The 20,297-nt window shown below is 43.6% G+C and overlaps 1 protein-coding gene across 1 annotated transcript in view; it reads right to left on the bottom strand.

Moving 5' to 3' along the window:
• Positions 1-304: 304 nt before the first annotated feature.
• The window catches only part of LOC117533649 (C-myc promoter-binding protein-like), a gene marked incomplete in the record, with an annotated part of 72,684 nt that continues 52,691 nt past the window's right edge, over positions 305-20,297 (bottom strand). The window contains 15 exon segments of the mRNA XM_034197537.1: positions 305-3,010; positions 5,568-5,632; positions 6,163-6,325; positions 9,160-9,277; positions 9,624-9,878; positions 9,965-10,145; positions 10,963-11,130; positions 11,429-11,604; positions 11,949-12,052; positions 12,481-12,700; positions 13,504-14,678; positions 15,246-15,395; positions 15,886-15,996; positions 17,058-17,150; positions 17,428-17,547. Coding sequence (XP_034053428.1) covers positions 2,874-3,010; positions 5,568-5,632; positions 6,163-6,325; positions 9,160-9,277; positions 9,624-9,878; positions 9,965-10,145; positions 10,963-11,130; positions 11,429-11,604; positions 11,949-12,052; positions 12,481-12,700; positions 13,504-14,678; positions 15,246-15,395; positions 15,886-15,996; positions 17,058-17,150; positions 17,428-17,547 — 3,236 coding nt within the window.

Here is a 20,297-nt window from a genome sequence, read left to right as displayed (position 1 = left end):
GCTTTTGCCCTGCATGTAGCTACCATGACATGTCAGTATAAAGCATACATTAAAGTCGCCTTATCGAAGAATAATACAACCGTTTTAGTTTTATGCCTCACCGAAATGCATCATGTGTATTTGACTAAATAATTGCAATGGCGATTAAAATGTAGTTTATTTAAAGTATTGAAAATTAACATTTAAATGCAATATATACACCTGGAAAAAAAAAACACCTCAAAAAATCCTCAGGAAACCTTTTGAAATATAATAAAGTAGTTATTGTACTAGTAATTCCTAAAAAGAACACACAAAGCCAACAATGAGTGTAAGTGATTTTATTTACAGATAAACAGTCTGTGGATCTGGTTGCTGTACAGAACCGCCACCACATGTTATAAAATGTGATTTCTACAAAGGGCTAACAATTCAAAAATGTACATGGCCCCAGATCCTGCAAAATCATTCACTTTGTACAGCTTTAAACACGACAAATATCCACAGATGGATGGCAGCTTTTTTCTTTCCAGCAGCTGACATCGCAGTCCTCTCCGCTCACTCTCCAGAGGAAAAGTGCAACTTCCAGTTAGTTTTCCACAGATCACACACATGGTTGACATTCATGAGACCGTCAAGAGTTTAGACTCGAGGGTCCTCCTTCAACCATGGCAAGTCATTTAGATTAACATTCAGAAAACATTAACAAATGTAGTTCATCTCCGGCTTGGATCCAGTTCATAATGTATTTGATATCATTTCCCCTCACAGAATCCTTTTAAAACTTTAATAACGTGTCTAAAATGTGTCTCCTCTCCATTATTTTTTATAGAAATACAGTCAGAACATGAGCTTTAAAAATGCAGATGTGTACAAAGACGTTTGTTATTTTCTAAACTTCATCATGTAACATTATTTGTCATTAAATACTTCATGTTAAATGGAACTGTTCATACATCACAGATATCCACCCCTCAGAGGACACATTGAACAGAATATTAAATGCCTTTTAGTTCATTGAATCAAAATCGTTTTTTTAAAGAAAACAGTGGGGGGTGGGGTGGAAGTTGATGAAGTTTCAATTTTGACATTTCTGCAGTTGTGATGCATTCGAATGGAGGATTAACTACAGAGTGACAGCATCATGTTTGAGACAGTGGGTTCTAGAAACATTGTCAAAGTGGTTCACGTACACATGTAGCACTAGCAGCAAACATTAAGTCCTGTCTGCCTCATTAGCATTTCCTTTGGGCATGATATGAGGATCCATTTTTGGTTTTATATAAAAACACAAATCAATGACAATCATAAAATCTCCAAAAATTCAGAAACCAGAGTCCACCTTCAGGTGCAACACTCAAACACATCTCGGAGCTCCTCAGGCTGTGTGAGCCCTCAGTGAGTGAGGAGCAGATGTAAGTCATTCACCGTCACAGGCTGAACATTCAGTGGCTGGTTAAGTGCATGTAAATTCAAAATATTATATATTTATAAAGCTTCTTCTTCTGGGTTTTACCAACAAACAACCTCCGAATAAAGTTTTTGGGACGTTCTGCAAAAACGTGCTCTTGTCTTCTGTTGTAGTGGTGTGAGATATCATAATGATACAAAATGAAACTCAAGACGTTATGCGACTTGAAGAACAGTAAACCTCCAACATGGCTGACAGAATGTGTATCCAAAAGTGTTTCCTTACAGGATAGAGGATATGCTGACACACCAGTTGGGTTCAGAGCAGCTTCTGTATGAGGAGGTGAGTCAGTGAATTCATCTGAACAGCCGGCACGTTTAGTACACACATGATGAGCAGTACTATACTGATATGTCCAGTAGGGCTCCACCGGTGAAGTAAACTCAATAGCTAAGCCAGCGGTGTCCAAACATGTTTCACCGAGGGCCACATAGAGAAAGATATACGAAGGGCCGGGCAACTCACAAGAGGCCATATTCCATCATACTTTAAGAATTTACTGAGGGCCCATTATAAATAGCTCCCGGGCCGTAGTTTGGACACCCCTGATCTAGACGAAAACTTTTTTTTGATAAAGTTAAAGACAGGTGTGTAAACAAACTAAATGTGTTGAGGAATGAAGTCACACATAGAGACGTAGAGAAACTGGTTTGAGAAGCAAAGTGAACGTTTGTCTTCAGACCCTGGACCGACATTAAAGGCAGATTTAAAAAAGTGGATTTTAAACATTTAAATTAGGGCCGCAACTAACGACTGGTTATCAGTCAGTTTATAAAGCGGTTCATCATTTTTCTGAATTATGTTGAATTATCATTTGTGAATTACGCTTTTCAAGATGTCTTTTTAGAGCCCACTGCTAACCCTTTCACAGCGGCCCAAATCCTCGGATTCTTTTTCTATGAATTTGCGAATTTTTCCAGCAGTAATTTTTACTTTCCTCCTAATCATCAATTATAAACACTAAATCCATTCTGCCACGTTTTAAACTGCGAGGCAAGAAACGCCCGACGGCAACGATAAAGCTTTAAAGGCCAGACAAAAACAAGACACTACAATAAATAAAGCTTACTTTGTATAAATAGAGTTCAAGTTAAAATATTGCTGATTAGTCTTCATATGCTGTATGACTACACAATATAAATGCATTTTAAAAGAATTCCTCTACTGCTGTGTATTTACAGTCTACAAACGGCATGAACTTGTTGATGAGCGGGGCGAGTGGTCTTTCCTTCAGTTAAAGAGATAGAGTTTGTCAAACTGTTTTTAGTTTCAGGCAACGTGACGCTGACTATCTTTATGATCCCTCGCAGAGTTTCAAAAACATTCACAGTCTCCAACAGGTTTCCTGAGCTCGTCTTAAAGCGATGATGTGGGGTGAGGAGAGTTCATCCTGGTGTGTGTGTGTGTGTGTATGTGTGTGTGTTTACAGGTAAGGCTCCCCAAAGGTCCTGCGGCACTCCATGACCCCCGTGCTGGGGGGGCGGTCACAGTTGTGGGTCAGCTTCACTACGCTCGGCAGGAGGCGGTCGTACGCCAGCTTGTACTCTCGATCAAATGCGTCTGAAGGGAGAGGAAACATTGTTGACATCCTCTCAAATCTATGGAGCTTGTGTTGTTGTGTTTTTGCTCATTGCTTTGGTTTTAGGCAACTTTTTGATAATAAGTCGTTTTGAGTTGATGTTTTTTTAACAAAAAAGCTCCAACAATCCACTTCCTGCTCAGCGCCAACTCATGAACTAACATTGTTAGAGGCTAGCTGGGGAACATAGTGCAACATTTGATGGCTAAAGACAAGGATCTAAACTATGGGCTCAGAACAGTCTCATAATACACACATGCACACAGAAGGATTCACACTTGTATTTCCGGATCCACACTTGTGTTTTTCAATGCACACACAAATGTGTTCCGTTTCATATACATGTAAATAAAATCAAATTCCAGAAAAAAGTTTTACATATGTATTTTTGATCCTCACATATTTGTTTTCCATCTAAAACCTCTGCACCTGCAAACACAACCCGCTTTCTGTGCACGGATCGCTGTGCATTTGTGTGTGGGTTTTTTGAGACTCCCCTGACGGTCAGTCGATTCGTAATTTTTTCTATCTGTAGCCAATCAGATGTCTCCTTCATTCTAAGCCAATCACATGAGCGCGCCCCCACGAGGGTATGATTTCTTGAGTTCATGACGTAGCGCTTCATGTACGCATTTTGCGCTGTCCGGTCAGCTCACTAAACAGAGGGCGGAGCTTCAGGTGATTATGCAGAGCTGCCTCCATCAGACTCAGCAGCTGATCTGATCTCTCTCTCGCGTCCGGTTATACTTCACTCACATTTATGTCCATATCGATCAGATCCAGCTCTCCTGATCGGTCCTTTATAGAGAGCACCGATCAAACTATTAAGAGTGAGTATCGGCCGATAATGACCGGCGGGGCTCCCCCCCGTTGACAGGTCACTGTCTAGCACTGGCTTCGTAGTGCACTGATCGATTAGGCTAAGCTAACCTGTAGCTGCTCCCTCCACACTCACAACAACTTCATGCAGACATAAATAAAGCAGCTGTATTCGCCATACAGGAAACACACATTTAAAACGGTTTTGCCTTCCGTTTTTGTGTACACAAGCATTCATCAATTGTTCGGAAAGTGGCGCTGTACCTTAATAATATAAAGGCTTGTATTTGCGTGCATTTCCTGTTTGGAAAGTGGCGCTGTGCTGAGAGTGGAGGTGTCCTGAGATTAGCGCCTGCAGGCAGGCTCCATGGACCTGTCAGCTCCGGACAGCGCAAAATGCGTACATGAAGCGCTACGTCATGAACGCAAGAAATCTACCCTCGTGGGGGCGCGCTCATGTGATTGGCTTAGAATTGAGGAGACATCTGATTGGCTATAGATAGAAAAAATTACAAGTACGAATCGGGTGACCGTCAGGGGAGTCTCAAAAAACCCACACACGAATGCACAGCGATCCGTGCACAGAAAGCTGTTTGTGTTTGCAGGTGCAGAGGATTTAAACGGAAAACAAATATGTGACGATCAAAAATACATATGTAAAACTTTTTTCTGGAATTTTATTTTATTTACATGTATATGAAACGGAACACATTTGTGTGTGCATTGAAAAACACAAGTGTGGATCCTTCTGTGTGCATGTGTGTATTATGAGACTGTTCTGAGCCCATACTAAACAGCAGAGTTTAATGGAAGGGAGTATTCATAAACCATTTGAACAAAGAAATCTGATGTTGCTGTATACCCGCTGCTGGATGTGTGACCAGGTAACTGCTTGCTCACATGTTTGTCATATGAACTTAAAAGATGATGATAATACTGTATGTGTATTACCTCATTCACACCAACGGTGTTTCGGGGCCGGTTCGGAGCTGGAGCTTGAAAAGCACCGGGTTTTCCTGTTCACACCACAGCGGAGCAGCCTCTTAGCTCCGGAATCCGGTTAGTTTCAAGCACCAAAAAATTGTCCGGCTAGAGCAAAAGCACCGCATACGTCACGCTTACGTCGAGGCGAGGGCAGGGGCGGGATCAACTCCTGAACAACAACAAGAAGCCCGCGTTTTATCCAGCTTGTACACAACGATGGAGAAACTTAACAAGCAGCAGTGGTCCACTGAAGAGACCAGCTACCTACTGGGAATCTGGTCTTCCGAAGAGGTACAGAGGAAGCTGGAGCACAATCGGCCATTGTTGTTGTTGTTGTCGGTGTCAGCTGTGAGGGGTTTCCTTGCGGTTTGGCTTTATGAAGCAGGCACGCAAACGGTTACGTCATGACGCAAACGATGACGCAGCACCAGTCAGACTCTGGGCGGTGTGAAAAGAGCCGGAGCTAAACCGAAGAACCGTTCTGAACCTGAAAAGCTCTAGCACGGAGCTTGAACCGGAGTTGCGCTGGGGTGAATGAGGTATATGTCGTGTTTACTGGCTGAAAAACAACAACTATTAATCTAGGTTTAAATACATTTCATGCTGGAACTTAATTCTATACAGTAAACATTACATTGAATGAGTCACACTGATGTGAAATAACGGGATGTGAGGTATCTTTGAAGTTTGAATAAGAGACATAGTGTAATGATGAAAACATAAATAATGACTCACCAATATCGATGTTATCTTTTCCCAGAGCCACCAGGGAGAGGAAGAGGATGTCTCTGTACAAACTCCTGAGGATGAAAGGTCAAGGTTAAAGGACATCACAAAATCAGTATTTTCTCAAAGTGTTTTTGTTTCATTAATAACCAACACATCTGTGATTAATACTGAAGGAGCCCTAAATCAACTCAAAGGGTTTCATTTAGCTGTAAATGTAATATGATTTGCGATGGTTAGTATCTTGGTATTGGTCAGTGTTTGTAATATTACCAGTTATTATAGTGTGTTTGCACACATGGTCATATGGAAATGGGGGGAACTCTAAAGTAGATGTAGTCCCCTGTTCACCTGTGTGAGGTGTGGGAAGAGAGGGTTGCTGTATTTGTGTTGGCTGCAAATAGCTGTGATTATTCTGATCATGTTTTTGTTGACAGTTGATAATGTTTCGGTAAATTAAGAATTGTTAAATATATTTTTGATTCCAGCATTACTTCTTCAAAGCCAAGCAGGCCCGACATCAGCCTCTCAGCGACTCATCCTAAAGCTGCTACAGGTGTTTTTAAGAGGTGAAATGAATAAATAGGCCTCATGTGGAGCTGACCTCTGCCGTTTGACCCCCAGCGTGGTGCCCAGCAGCTGCAGCAGCTGGGCCATGGGCCGGCTCAGGTCGTTCCTCTGGATGCTCCTCACCACGCTCTGCAGCAGCTCTTCGCTGAACGGCCTCTCCTCCTCCGGGACTGGCCGGGACAGAGGGTACCCCACGTCTGCCAAAACACACACAGAGTTCAGCGTTGACTCATACTAGTGATGAAGACATGAAACAATATAAACCTCCTGTTTCACTCAGTACTTTGGGCTGGGTATTTGTAGCCGTATAAAGCAGTATTCATTTGGCAAATACTGCAGGAGATCTATTCAAGGTAACAATATTCTTAAAACAATGTTGTTGCTGTTAAAAACAAGTTATAATAGATAGATGTATGAGGTATGTTCATAAAACCATGACTTGTATGGAGAAATTCATATTACTTTTACTGTTCTTTGGCAAAAGCTAAAGTAAATAATCTAAATTAAGACAAATACAAGTCGGATATTTTTTTATTTAATATTGGCAAATTGTTGACAAAAAAATACTTACTTGAAATACAAATGCAAAGTGTAAAAATTAAACAAAATGTGTTTTTGTTAGCATAATGATGCATTTGATTTAGGGGACCAAACCATTTAATAAATGAAAGGCGTGTGATGCTACAGCCACTTCCTGTTGACATATATTAGTTGATGTTTTTGATGCTTCAGAATTTCCATACGGATCAACAAATGACATGTGTCTTTCTGAGCTAAAGCATTTCTGAGGTTAATTGGTGCAACCTGATTAGTATCCTAGCTGTTAGAAGATTACTCACAAATTCAGTTATGGATTTATGAGTTTAAGCAACCGAGTCGTGGTGACAGAAAGATGATGAACCACTAAATCACAAACTGGAGGTTCTCAGGAGAGCCAGCACCATGAGGTCAGTACCCAGCCCTGTAAGTACTACAACATCTCCATCTTAAGCAGTTGCTGATTAAAACATCTAAATGTCAGGGAGTGAAGAAACAAATTCACCAGCGATGCAAACCTACATTCAAATACAGTGCAGGGCTGTATTTGAAACAAACAGTTTCACAAAACAAAGCAAAACCCCTACAATAACACTGCACACCGCACAGAGACGTTCACGGTGGAACCATGAAAGCTAGAGGCTGACTTTTCACAGACGACACTGCGATGCATCAAGCAGAGAGCACAGCACAGGGTCACAGCAGCAGGCCTCACACAGTACACACACACACACACACAACAGGAGACGAACACTCACTCTCTAACAACAGAGTACAATTAAGCCCTGGAAGACAGAGAGCAGACAGAGCCTGTTAGCACACGGACCAGCCGACTCCCAGGAGGAGCTAGTTGCTCCACGCCTCCTCCATTAAATAATCAATCAGTGTAGACGTGTTCGCAAAGAGTCGCAACAACAAGATGACACAGTTGGAAGAGCTCTAGTCATTATTTATGTTTGGCCTCAATTTTGCAGTGCTACCATTCAGGGAAGCAAAACATAAAAACCTGTGGATTAGTTATGCTTTTTTTCCCTTCCTAAACTTGGTTGAGTTTTTAATTATAGAATCTTTAATGAGCAAACCTCTAGGTGCAAGTGTCTTTTCTCAAATATCTATTGTGACTAATAGTTTAAAAGCTCAACATTTTGTAGAAAGAAACAGAAAAAATGGTCAAAGAAAAATGCTTAATAATGCACATTTACATCCACTATATGGACATACTGTACATGGGTACATAGTATAGCATTATATGGAGTCGGGCACATTACCATAAACAGCTGTGACCTTCGAGTCATTGTTCATACTGTTCTGATGTTCTCATCTGTCGCCATTTTTATTCCCATCATTAAACGTCAATGTTAGTTTCCATCTTTTACATTTTACCTGGTTCGCATTTTCTTATTTTCAACATTACATTGCATTTTTATTTTTAACATACAAACCTTTCCACTTTTAACACATTTTTTTTGCACAGATTTGACTTTGACATGCTTTAAACATGCTTTGATCACAGGAAGATTTAATCATACCAATTAGCGATCTCATCTAATGCATCCCAGTTAAACCACGGCGTTGAATTATTGGAAAAGTCTTAGCACGTCAACTCCACCTTCAAAACAACTCACATTTAAATCAGTTTTAACTGAAATCATAACGTTGAAGGCACATGTGACATAAGAACTCATTATTATTGGCCGATTGTTAACACAATAAAAATAATGTGGGATTACATTGCAATGTGAATTTCAGGACAAACAAACAAAACGTAGCAAAAAAAAGCTCTAGCTGACTGATACGTCATTCACATCAACGGTGTTTCAGGGCCGGTTCGGAGCTGGAGCTTGATAAGCACCAGGTTTTCCTGTTCACACCGCAGAGGAGCAGCCTCTTAGTTCCGGAATCCGGTTTGTTTCAAGCACCAAAAAATTGTCCGGCTAGAGCAAAAGCACCGCATACGTCACGCTTACGTCGAGGCGGGGGGAATTGGAATCGTCGTTGAAGTTGATGATTACGATTGTAAAGCAGTTTTGAATGTAGCATGTAACGACTGTAAAGTTGGTAGTAAAGTCGTCCCATTTCTTCCATTTCGTTTCGACAGAGCAAAACCAAAACGAGTAGCGCTTCAACACAATCAGCCATTGTTGTTCTTGTCGGTGTCAGCTGTGAGGGGTTTCCGCGCGGTTTGGCTTTATGAAGCAGGCACGCAAACGGTTATGTCATGACGCAAACGATGACGCAGCACCAGTCGGACTCTGGGCGGTGTGAAAAGAGCCGGAGCTAAACCGAAGAACCGGTTCTGAACCTGAAAAGCTCTAGCACGGAGCTTGAACCGGAGTTGCGTTGGTGTGAATGAGGTATGAGACCCTCAACAGAAATGAAAAAATACCCCAGTACACTATTGAATTGTTTCCTATTATCTGTCCACTTTACACATTAAGTAAATGATCTGGCTGTCTGCTAAGTCTGACACACAGAGCAGAGCAGAGTGACTCACTGAATGTGTTCCAGAGGATGTAGAGAGGCTGGATGGAGTCCTGGTGCAGCTTCAGGTTGTCCCACAGGATCTGGATCAACACGTGTTTACTGTCCTCCGACATCCAGTGACGAGGAACCTGACGAGAGACAGAGACAGACGCACTGCGAGTCACTCTGACGGTCACATCATTAACACACAAAATATCCTTTTCAGATGTTTTTTCCCGATGAACTCTTCTGATTGGAAAAATAAACTGTAGCTGATAATCTTGTTTTGCTGACCTCAGGTGGAACGATGTAGGAAGTGCACTATGTTAAGCATAAACGTCAAACTTTCCACCTAATTTTCACTACAAAGCACGTTATCACACATTATGTACTGTGAGTGTGTGTGTGTGTGTGTGTGTGTGTGTGTGTGTGTGTGTGTGTGTGTGTGTGTGTGTGTGTGTGAGTGAATGAGTGAGTGTGTGTGTGTGTGTGTACCTGGGAGCCTCTGTTGCAGTGCTCCGAGGTGAGCATGAGTCCGGGCAGGTTGCTGGGCAGGTCCAGGCGCCTGAAGTACCAGACCAGGTTCCAGTAGATAATGGGATGCTGGTCCACCATGTCGGCCTCGGTGATCACCGAGTCGCCCTCGTTCTCCAGCAGGCTCTCCAGCTCCTTCCACAGCACCAGCGGGCTCAGGTAGGGCACCGTCACCGGCTCAGGGTTGTGGAGCCGCCACTCCATATTCAGCGGGTCCTGAGTGGGACAGGAATTATAGGTCAGATTTCTAACGGTCATATGTAAAACAAGTGTTTTTGTGGGTGTTCAGTATTGTGACATACTGTGGCTTCATTCAGACGGCTGGGCAGGCTGCCTGACGTCGGCAAACGGTGGTTAATTGTTGGTGCTCCGTCCTGGGGACAGAAGGTGCTGATGCTGCGGGCCATGTGCCCCCCGGGGGACGGACCCTCCTGCCGCTGGTCAGACGGGATGTTGATACCTTCAGCATTAGTCGATGGAGTCCTGTGAAGTTTGTAACACACATCTCACAGTCAAAATGATAACTAATCGCATATAGCGATTTGTTTTTAATCTGCAAATACGTATTCCAGGGGTGGTATAGTTTTACTTCCATAAAAACATCACACAGACACAGAATCCAGATGTCTATATTACATGAATAATATTCAGTAAAATCAAAACACACAATGCTTTGTTCACTAATAAGTCGGCATTAAGATATCATGCATGCACTGTTCATTCCTGTTGCTTACCCACTTCATAACCTCATGAGGGACTTTATACAAGCACATGGACCCTCGGTCATCACACACACACACACACACACACACACACACACACACACACACACACACACACACACACACACACACACACACACACACACACACACACACACACACACACACACACACACACACACACACACACACACACACACACACACACACACACACACACACACACACACACACACCACACACACACACACACACACACACACACACACACACACACACACACACACACACACACACACACACACACACACACACACACACACACACACACAATCATTTCACATTGCTCTTTTACAATGCAGATGGGGAGCGTGTGGACGCAGCTACACTGGGTTCTCAGACTAACCTGAATTTAAAATGTTCAAATTCTGAGGTAATTCTGTGCACGTGATTTTAATCCTCCCTGCTGCTTCTCCTATCAAACCTGAGAAGGCTACAAGTTCATCAATAATACAGCAAACCAGACAGAAGAATTATTTTAGGATACGCATGTTAATCAATGAGGATGTGGTGAGTACCTTCCACTCCCGGCGCACTCCTGGACAGCGATCCCAGGGGAGGGAGGAAAGGCAGCTGTTTTAGGACACGGGGTGGACAAGGTGGACGTCCCCGTGTCCAAACCCGTGGAGGTGGAGTACGACGAGGTCATCTCCTCGTCCACCGACGGGCTGCCCTTCAGAAAAAGCCTGCGATGTTGAGAGGAAACACAGGGGGGAAATGACATCCAGGAAATAAAGTCAGGTGTCGTTTATCTTCTGTGAGTCATTTTGACCTAATTCACAGTCTATGTTTTTATTAAGATCCCCAGATAGCCAAATGTACTGAAAAAGTGAGTTTGTCATGAATCATGATATGTTCCCTTTTAAAGCCAGGTTTTCAGGAGATCCATGCATATTTAAAAATAAAACGTAATCAATCCTTATAATAGGGATTCATCACCCCATTCTTCCCACCACTACATTTTTACAGCAGTTCATCCCCTACCTGCCGGGGCCTCGCATGTCCCTGAGCTCCACGTTGAGGAAGGGCAGGAAGGGGTTCCCACAGAAGGGGCAGGTGGTGTTCAGGTTGGAGTCGTCCGCAGTCCAGCCGGCCATGATCTCCTCATCGTACACCAGGCAGTCGCACGTCTTACAGCGGGAACAGCTGGAGATCAGCAGCTGGAAACACACAGAGTGGCTGGTGAGCTTACAGACTAAAAGTCATCAAGGTTTTAAATAACATCGATTTAAACTACTTCACTGTTATGGTCTGTAAAGCACTTTTGAAAGCTGTTACACATGTTTTTACTTAATCAGACATATTTGATGTGACAGACTGGATAACTATTTATTAATAATAGCACATGATAATATTGCACCACCCGTTTGCAGAGTTTGAACTCTTGTAGCCAAATAACCTTGCACATCTTATACATTCATATCTGTTGCAGAAGCAGACACACTTTCTATTAGCGTCTTCTAAGCATTAGTTTAGTTTCTACTCTACAGCTTTATGGTTTTACCTCCATGGCGTAGTTGTTGAAGATGCTGGTGCTGCTGGTGTAGCGTGAAGAGCCGAGGTCCGACCTGTCTGGCAGAGGGAAGCCGGGGGGGGAGAGCACACATCCTGCAGGAGGTTAAGAGAGATCAAGATATCTGACAATACTTTGAGTGAAAATGTCAGCATAGATTTCTTGAGATGTTTAAGACAAAGGCATTTGTAACAACATGACCTTCATACCTTCATCCTGCCTCTTTTGGAAACAGGTCTACTGTATATTTATTTGGGGAAAGTACGACATATTTATGCCTTTTTCCTTTTAGAACATGTTTTAATAGACTGCTTGACATTTTCCATCTCTGTGTCTCATTTCTTGTCAAAAGCATGAGGCAAATATAGCTATCCTGAGCCTTGGTCAATCGAGCTATAGCCATAAAGTACTCAGAAAATGTGTTTTTAATCCGTTTGGGGGTTTGATTATATTAGACACTGGAAAGTTAGTAATATAATATCCCTTCAGCTCTTTTCGGTGAGTGAGAAGAATGTTCTCTTACCAGGGAACAGAGATGTGGGTCTGCCCAGGCTGTGGCCGGCAGAGGGGCTGTGCTGTGTGCTGCGCAGGGGGCTGCGTCGGGGGCTCTTGCGGGGCCCTGAGGGGCCGTTCCTCTGTGGAGAGATCAAGGAGCCATCACAGTCCTCGTCATCCAGCAGCGAGGCGCAGTCTGGATCTCCCAAGCCAAGGGAGGAAATACTCAGGCGGTCACTGTGACCGTCCTGAAGAAACAGAGGAGGCGGGTTAGTGTCTTCGGGGACAGCACAGAGGTATGATCTTACAATAATAACACGAGGTGCAGATGTATGTGAAATGTACGCTATCTGTGTGGCAGTAGCCTGTAGTAGCGTGCCATGTAGTAAGTCAAGTAGAAGTCTTGACTTATTTAGTTGGTCAATGAAGGCTTTTATAACAGTAAGACTATTTCACTGACATTGAAAATGCCACTAGATGGAAGCAGCATTCCACCTTTAGGCTCATCTTACTGCGTAGAGAGCTTACAGAAATACTGACCGACACAGAAACATAGAATTTAAACAATTTATCCCAGAAGTTTTTATGTAGGTGAAATAATATTTTCCTTCACCAAACACTAATATATATATATATATATATATATATATATATTGTATTTGTTGTCTTATGTTGTGATGTTTTTTGTTTTGATGGCACCATTGAAAGGGAGAAGCATTTATTTATCTCATTGTACATGTATAATGCAATGACATAAACTATTCTATTCTATTAATAGGTAGCGATAAGTCTGTTATTTTTTTAATGAAAATGTACAAACAGGGTTTTAAATTGGGTCACTATTTATATTGGACCTACTTGGAACAGACTCTTTAGAACAGAAGATATCAATAAGACAGGAGGATGAGCATGGGGTTTACTTGATTCGGGGAGCCATATTTAAATATATATTTTGTGTGAAATTAAGTGCAGAGACTAAAAGCTGCATTAATTGGGTAAACGTTCAGCTGTATTACATTCAACACTAAATTCACCTTCCCAACACACATACCTTGGTAGGCGTTGTGTATGTGGAGAGGCGGGAGTACCAGCGGCTGGCCTTCTCTGCCACACCCTTCCCAGCGGAGAACATGCTGGTCTTGAATACATCGAGCGTTGGTGTGATCAGAGTGTCCAGAGCGAAAGAGGAAGAGGAGGGGGAAGGCGATGCCAGGCTCATCCTGTCCGTCCTCTCCCTGTAGGGGCTGGGGCGGGGGCTGGCGCTGGGGGTGGTGCTGGAGCTGTGGCAGGAGGGGGACGAGAGCAGGCGCTGGCGTGAGACGGACTGGGAGGGCGAGGGCGGGTGGAAGGTGCAGGAGCGCTGCATCCCAGCAGCCCTGAGGGGGGAGCTGTGGGGCAGGCTGGCTCTGCGGGGGGCCGAGAGGGAGGAGGGGTGGAGGAGGAGGGGGCTGGCGGAGTCCTGCAGGTCCATGCTGGGGGTCCTGCTGCTCAGCGGGCTGCCCATGTGGTTCATGTAGAGCTCGATCTCTCTGGCCAGGTGCCTTCGGGCGCTGGGAGTGCTGTCCTCGTCCCCCTCTGGGTACCGGTCCTCACACTGCTCCTCGGACTGTGTCTCTGCCACCAGGAGGGACAGAGGGTCGTAGCCCATCTGTATATCTGTGCGCTTCACAGTTCCTCTGGTCGTCATGGAGCTCACGCCCCCGTAGCTCACGCTGCGTCCGACAGGTTTCTTATTACATTTGTGTGAGCTGATGCCAGCCCCTGTGGCAGGCTTGTCTAAATCCAGATCCTCCAAATCAAAAATGGCCTCTGTGTTACCTCTGTCCTCATCACTGGAGTCCTGTCCCTCCGCCTCTTCCTCTTCTTCCCCGTGATCAAGACTTCTGGAAGCAGCCGCCCCCTCTATCCCACCCAGAGCCAGCGAACGAGGTCTCTTTCTCTGACTGAATTTGGCACCAGAGAGAATTTTGACGTCTGCGCCCATGTGTCCCGCGATCTTATCTGGGTCTGTTTCCCCCTGGCTCATCCCCAGGCCCAGGACAGTGGTGCCGCTGCTGCCCACCGTGTCCCCGCTCAGCTGGCGGCCCCTCCCCCCCTGCCAGTCGAGAGCCGAGCCGCTGCCCACCACCTCCTCCAGAGCACTCCTGTGTTTCCTGAGCAATCTGTTGCCGTGGACCTCACCGATGTCGTCCAGGGAGGAGGAAAAGAGGAGGCCTGCAACATGGCCTGAGAGAGGGAGGGGAAGAAGGGACATTAGTAAGTATTAGAAACAAACCTGAGGAGATCAAGTAATAATAAGGAGCATTCTTTCGGTCCAGACAATGCTCGGTGACTGACTTCTGGAGCACTTCAAAGCTTTGACGGACATTAAATTCTCCTGATTGACAATATCATGTTCTTTAATATAAAAGTGAAAAGGGCACAAGCTTGGGTACATAGATGAACTACTGTCAAGAAACATTTTATTAATAAGAAAGTAAATACTGAGCCTCAAATTCTGTTGGCATGGGCTGCTAACGACAGGCCGAATGTAAAGATAGGATACATACAGTGAATCACTTAGTCAAAGTTATATCTTTTTCACAAAGTGTTCTTATGATACTAAAGATCTGATTCTTTCTTGTGTCAACATGAGCTGAGCCTTATGGGTATTGAATTCATCTAAACAGGTTGCAATAACAAACACCAACAGTACCATTAAGTTATTGAGAAGACTTCCGATAAAGATGACATTTGGGTGTGAATTTACTCATTTTCCAACACTATTAAATATTTGTAAGTTTCCTTATTTACCCGCGCTGACGGAGCTCTTGGGCTTACAGGAGGCTTCGTCATACGGATAGCTGCTGCGCACAATGCCGCGGGGTTTGAAGGACGAGTGAAGCTCCATGTCCAGCTGAGGGAGGCAGTCTTTGCTCCCCTTGGCGCTCTCTGTCTCTGACACTGCCAACACAGAAATTACAATTTATAAATCAGTCTTGTTTTTACAGTAAAGCACAGCTTGAATCACACCACTGTTCTTTAAACGAAAGAAACAATTCCCTGGAAGGAAAACACATTACATTACATTGCATTTAGCTGACGCTTTTATCCAAAGCGACTTACAATAAGTGCATTCGACCAACAAAATACAAACTTGAAGAAAACAGAATCATATAAGTACATCAGGCTTCATAGAGCAAAAACATTTCAAGTGCTACTCAACTGGCTTTAGATAAGCCAGCCCTTTATTAGTATATAAGTGCTTTGTTAGTAATTCTATCGAAACACACGACTGAAATGCTTTGATGTTGAGAACCACACAAAAAAAGAATCATCTCTGAGGGAGAAAGATCAAGGCAGAGGAAGGGGAAATCTCTCGTGTGAGATGATTTTCTTAGAAGGTACAGTAGACAGAAATATCAGGTGGTATCAGATCAGACAGACTACTGACAGGAGCTGCAGTCGCTCTCTTTCTTGTCATCTTTGGAGTCCGGAGCGCCGGGGTCTCCTCTCCGGACCTCCTCCTTGGACAGTGAGTTATAACCCAGATCCGATTGATCCCCTAGAGAACAGAGATAAAGACACGTATGAAATCAGATGAGAGGGATATGAAAAGGCACTAAAGTCTGTGATATTAACCCACAAGATCACAGAAATATGCTAAATGGAAAATCTAAGCAGAGGCAAAACTCTGGAAATAGCGGCACTTTAACAACACTGTACATGACACCATTCTCGCTTGCGGGCCTTTCATTTTACAGTATCTACTGAAATCCAGTGCTTTTTGGTGTCAAAAAGTGAACCTATTGTGGCTTTACAGTGTTTGTATGCGAAGTGAATGAATCATACATAAGTGGGAAACCTAGAGAGGCATTTCTTCCCTTTCATCTCCTCTTTTGTGGGAGGCTCATCACTCTTGCGGAGGTGAGAGGAGAGGAGAAAAGCAGCTAAGCTGTGCTGAATAAAGATAATCCTCCTCAGGGCATGCAGAGATCTACAGTTACTGTCGGGAAAGTGACTGCAGTTTCACAGCTGCTAATGAATTTAACTGTTAAGACTTGACGTTAAGGAGGGGGGTGAAGAAAAAACGTGCCGCTCTACAGGCTTACTCTCCCATCTGCTTCTAAAACCCGGGGTCTCCAGGCAACCAGCTGTCTGATGATTTTGTTCTCCTTTTTCATCTTTCTCATGAACCTTCAACTCTAAATAAAGCATGAGGCTGCACAGCTCGGCTGCGTCGATCGACTGATGGCGCAGAAAATAAATAACCATGATCACGGTGCTTCCCTCCTGATGAGCTGCGGTTCAGACTTCTGCACACGAGGAGAAGTCTCCTGCTGAGGTGCCAGCTCCATGATTAAAACTATTACCGTAATCAAAAAGAATGTGCCTCTGGGTAATTACTCGCCATAATTGAAATGACACATCACTCTGTGGTGAAAGGAGGAGTGAGAGAGAAAGAGAGATGAGTAGCAGAGTGTGCCGGAGAGACATGACAGGAAGAGGAGGCGAGGTCGCAGAGACGGCAGAGAAAAGTGTGACGATGAAAAATAAAACAGGTCAGGTGAGATGAGGCAGAGAAACCAGAGAGAGAGAGATATGCAGACTGACAGAGCGGATTACCTGGGTGGTGGGTGGCTTCTCTGAGCTCAGAGCCCCCCCAGTGTGAGTGCGCCACCGGGGCCCTGGCGCCCACGCTGCCGCCCCCCCGGCCGACTGCATGCAAGGGCAACACAGGCAGGGCCAGAGTGAAGGGCGGGGTTAGGGTACAGAGCACAGCCGGGGAGAAACATGGATGTAAAGAAGGTGGAAGAAAAACAGGCAGCAGAGGGGAAGGAGGTTTAGGAGGAAGAGGGTAAATGAGGAAGAGACCGGTCGGTGAGTGGGACAAATGAAGGATAAAAAAAATAAAATGTCATTGAGAGAGAAGAACAAGATGTAGAACAAGATGGCTGCCTGAGATTGAGTGGTGCAGCCGGCGTGTTGAGTGTACCTGTGCTAGATTTATCATCAATGGGGTCTACTTTGGTGGAGTCAGAGGCGAAGGGGCCCAGGTTAGTGTCGGCAGAGCTATCCAGGCTGCCGTGACTCACAGCGTCCAGGTCGCTGCCATCTGCCCAAAGACAACAAGGCGTTACAGGAAGCCGGGCGCCATTACTGCTCCACAACTCTACTACTTTCAAATGTTAAATGTTTAGAAGACAGAGACTCGGACACCAGATTAGCCTTTGTCTAATGTCTTGAATAAACTGTATTTTGGTGGGTTCTTTTGACATTTAAACTTTTTTTTTAAACTTTAATTTTTTTTGACAAAATTCATGAATTCTCTCTTTAATTTCAGGTCCAAATGGTTTCTTAAAATGTTCTGGACGGGAACCTCTTTGCAACTGTAAATAAATTGGAACATTTAGATTGAAATTGGTTCTAATTATAGGGAAACCAAAGGCTGATTTAATGTTCCACTGCAATTACAATGAACTCAGACTGCAAAGTAAAGAGTATTTTAATCACTGCACAACGGATGTTTTTTAGGGTCCAGATGATAGCAGTCTTTTAAAAGGAGATTCTGTCTACAATTTAACACATTGTATTCAGTGGCGACTGGTCATTAGTGTCAGCAGAAAGTATTACAAATATTGATTACAACAAAATGCAAAAAAATAATTAAAAACAATATAAAATATATTTTAAGATCATGTTTAATCATCTGATACGTCTGTACATTGCTGTTTTAGTCTGTGTTCTTCTAATTAGTGTCTACAGTGTGTGCCTATAGAGTGGCGAAGTCCCTCCCCTTCCGGTGGACCTTCATGGGACCTTATTTCGGAAAAATTATGTATTGAAGTCAATGGAGAGAGAAAGATTATCTTTGGATCCCGTTTGAATTGTGCCACGAATTACACATATGATGTTCGTCAATTTAAAAGATAATTTTGCAAGTCAAAAAAATAAAAAAGTGTCATAAAACTGAAGTAACACATTTGTTTGTGTGAAACGCTCAATGAACTACATCTCTGGTCTCGCAGAACAACACACGTCACCAAGATGGCCATCACTACTGTCTTGTCAACAAAACGATTGACTACCCTCACTATCACCACAATGAAACACGTCCAGAAGAATGTCATGTCCACACAGCGGCATGCGTTGACGCTTCACCATTCACTTTGAATGGGGTGACGTCACTTTTCGCCGAACTGCATTGTGGGAAGCGACGCGGAGCGTTGCTGGCGTTGCTCACTGCAAAAGTTGAGCAATGTTCAACTTTTGGCGCCTCGGCAGAAGCGTCAGCCAATCAAATCCCGTTTATGCAAATCTGCCAGTACAAGTGCTAGCCAATCAAACCGCGTGTATGCTGGGAGAGACTTAGAGAATTATAGCGGTAGTGAATCACCCGGTGTTATATGATCAGTCTCTGTTCAGCTACCGGGATACAAACCGGAGGAGCCAGGCATGGAGGGAGGTGGCAGAGACAGTGGGTGGAACTGGTAGGTTTTCGCCTGTTTGGGGAGTTTATTTTATATTATATATGATATTCTGAACAAACTGTGCTGTTAATTAGCTGTAAAGTGTCTCTACTGTAGGCTATTTTTATTATATGTACAGCACTTTGGCTCGACCAAAAATCGTTTATAAATGTGCTATATAAATAAAACTTGATTTGATTTGCACGGGAGATTCATGTGATTGGTTGTTGGTCTCGTTGCTCGCATAAACTCCCCAAGCTTCAGACACGTCCACCGCCAAGCGTCAACGCACGCCGCTGTGTGGACGGGCCACTGTTTAACATTTTAGGTTACTTAATGATACTTCATATTAAGGCTAATGAAAATGACATGGCTGTAATGCTAACTAATGTGCTAGCTACTAGCTAGGTAGCTAACTTGATCCAGCCACTCCTGGTCCTTTCATCAGACGGGAAGCGAAAGAACGAGCAAGACCCATTGCTGGTATGATAACAACCTGGTACTAAGCACACAGGCATCTTGTTAAAGTTATCTTATTTTAGCCAGCGCCATATAGATAGATTATATCTATAGAGTGGCGAAGTCCCTCCCCTTCCGGTGGACCTCCATGGGACCTTATTTCGGAAAAAGTATGTATTGAAGTCAATGGAGAGAGAAAGATTATCTTTTGATCCCGTTTGAATTGTGCAACGAAATTACACATATGATGTTTGTCAATTTAAAAGATAATTTTGCAAGTAAAAAAATAAAAATGTGCCGTAAAACTGTGAAGTAACACATTTTTGTGTGTGAAGCGCTCAATGAACTACAACTCTGGTCTTGCATACGTCACCAACACCAAGATGGCCATCACGTTAGCACATTTCACCTCTTTCTTTCAGAATGAAGCGAAAAGTATTAAAAGAGGTGAAAATCACTACAAGTCTGGCCATGTTGAGAACTGTACATACACAAAAGGGGAGTTAGTCGGTTCCAGCATGCAGGACCGGCTTTACAAGGTTTCGGTGAGTAAGACGAGTGTAATGTGTAACGTTAATGTCAGCTAGCTAAATTCATTCATAGTTGCGTATTTTTCAGTCTTATATTTCAACAGTTTTACGACAAACTGTGACTTTTTTTACATGGAAATTATTTTTTAAGATTGACAAACATATCATATGTGTAATTCATGGCACAATGCAAACGGGATCGGAAGATACGTTTTCTCTCTCCATTGACTTCAATACATTGTTTTTCCGAAATAAGGTCCCATGGACCGGAAGTAGATGGGCGTGACTTCGCCACTCTATTGAGCTGTTTAGAGCCATGTGGGACCTATGTGTGGGACAAAACCCGATCATGGTTTAAGTGAATAATAAGTGAGAAATGAATTTAACTTCTGTTAGACAGCCAATCT

This window comes from Gymnodraco acuticeps, unplaced genomic scaffold (genome assembly GCF_902827175.1).
Source record: "Gymnodraco acuticeps unplaced genomic scaffold, fGymAcu1.1, whole genome shotgun sequence".
NCBI lineage: Eukaryota > Metazoa > Chordata > Actinopteri > Perciformes > Bathydraconidae > Gymnodraco > Gymnodraco acuticeps.
This window is presented reverse-complemented; position numbering and strand designations above follow the sequence as displayed.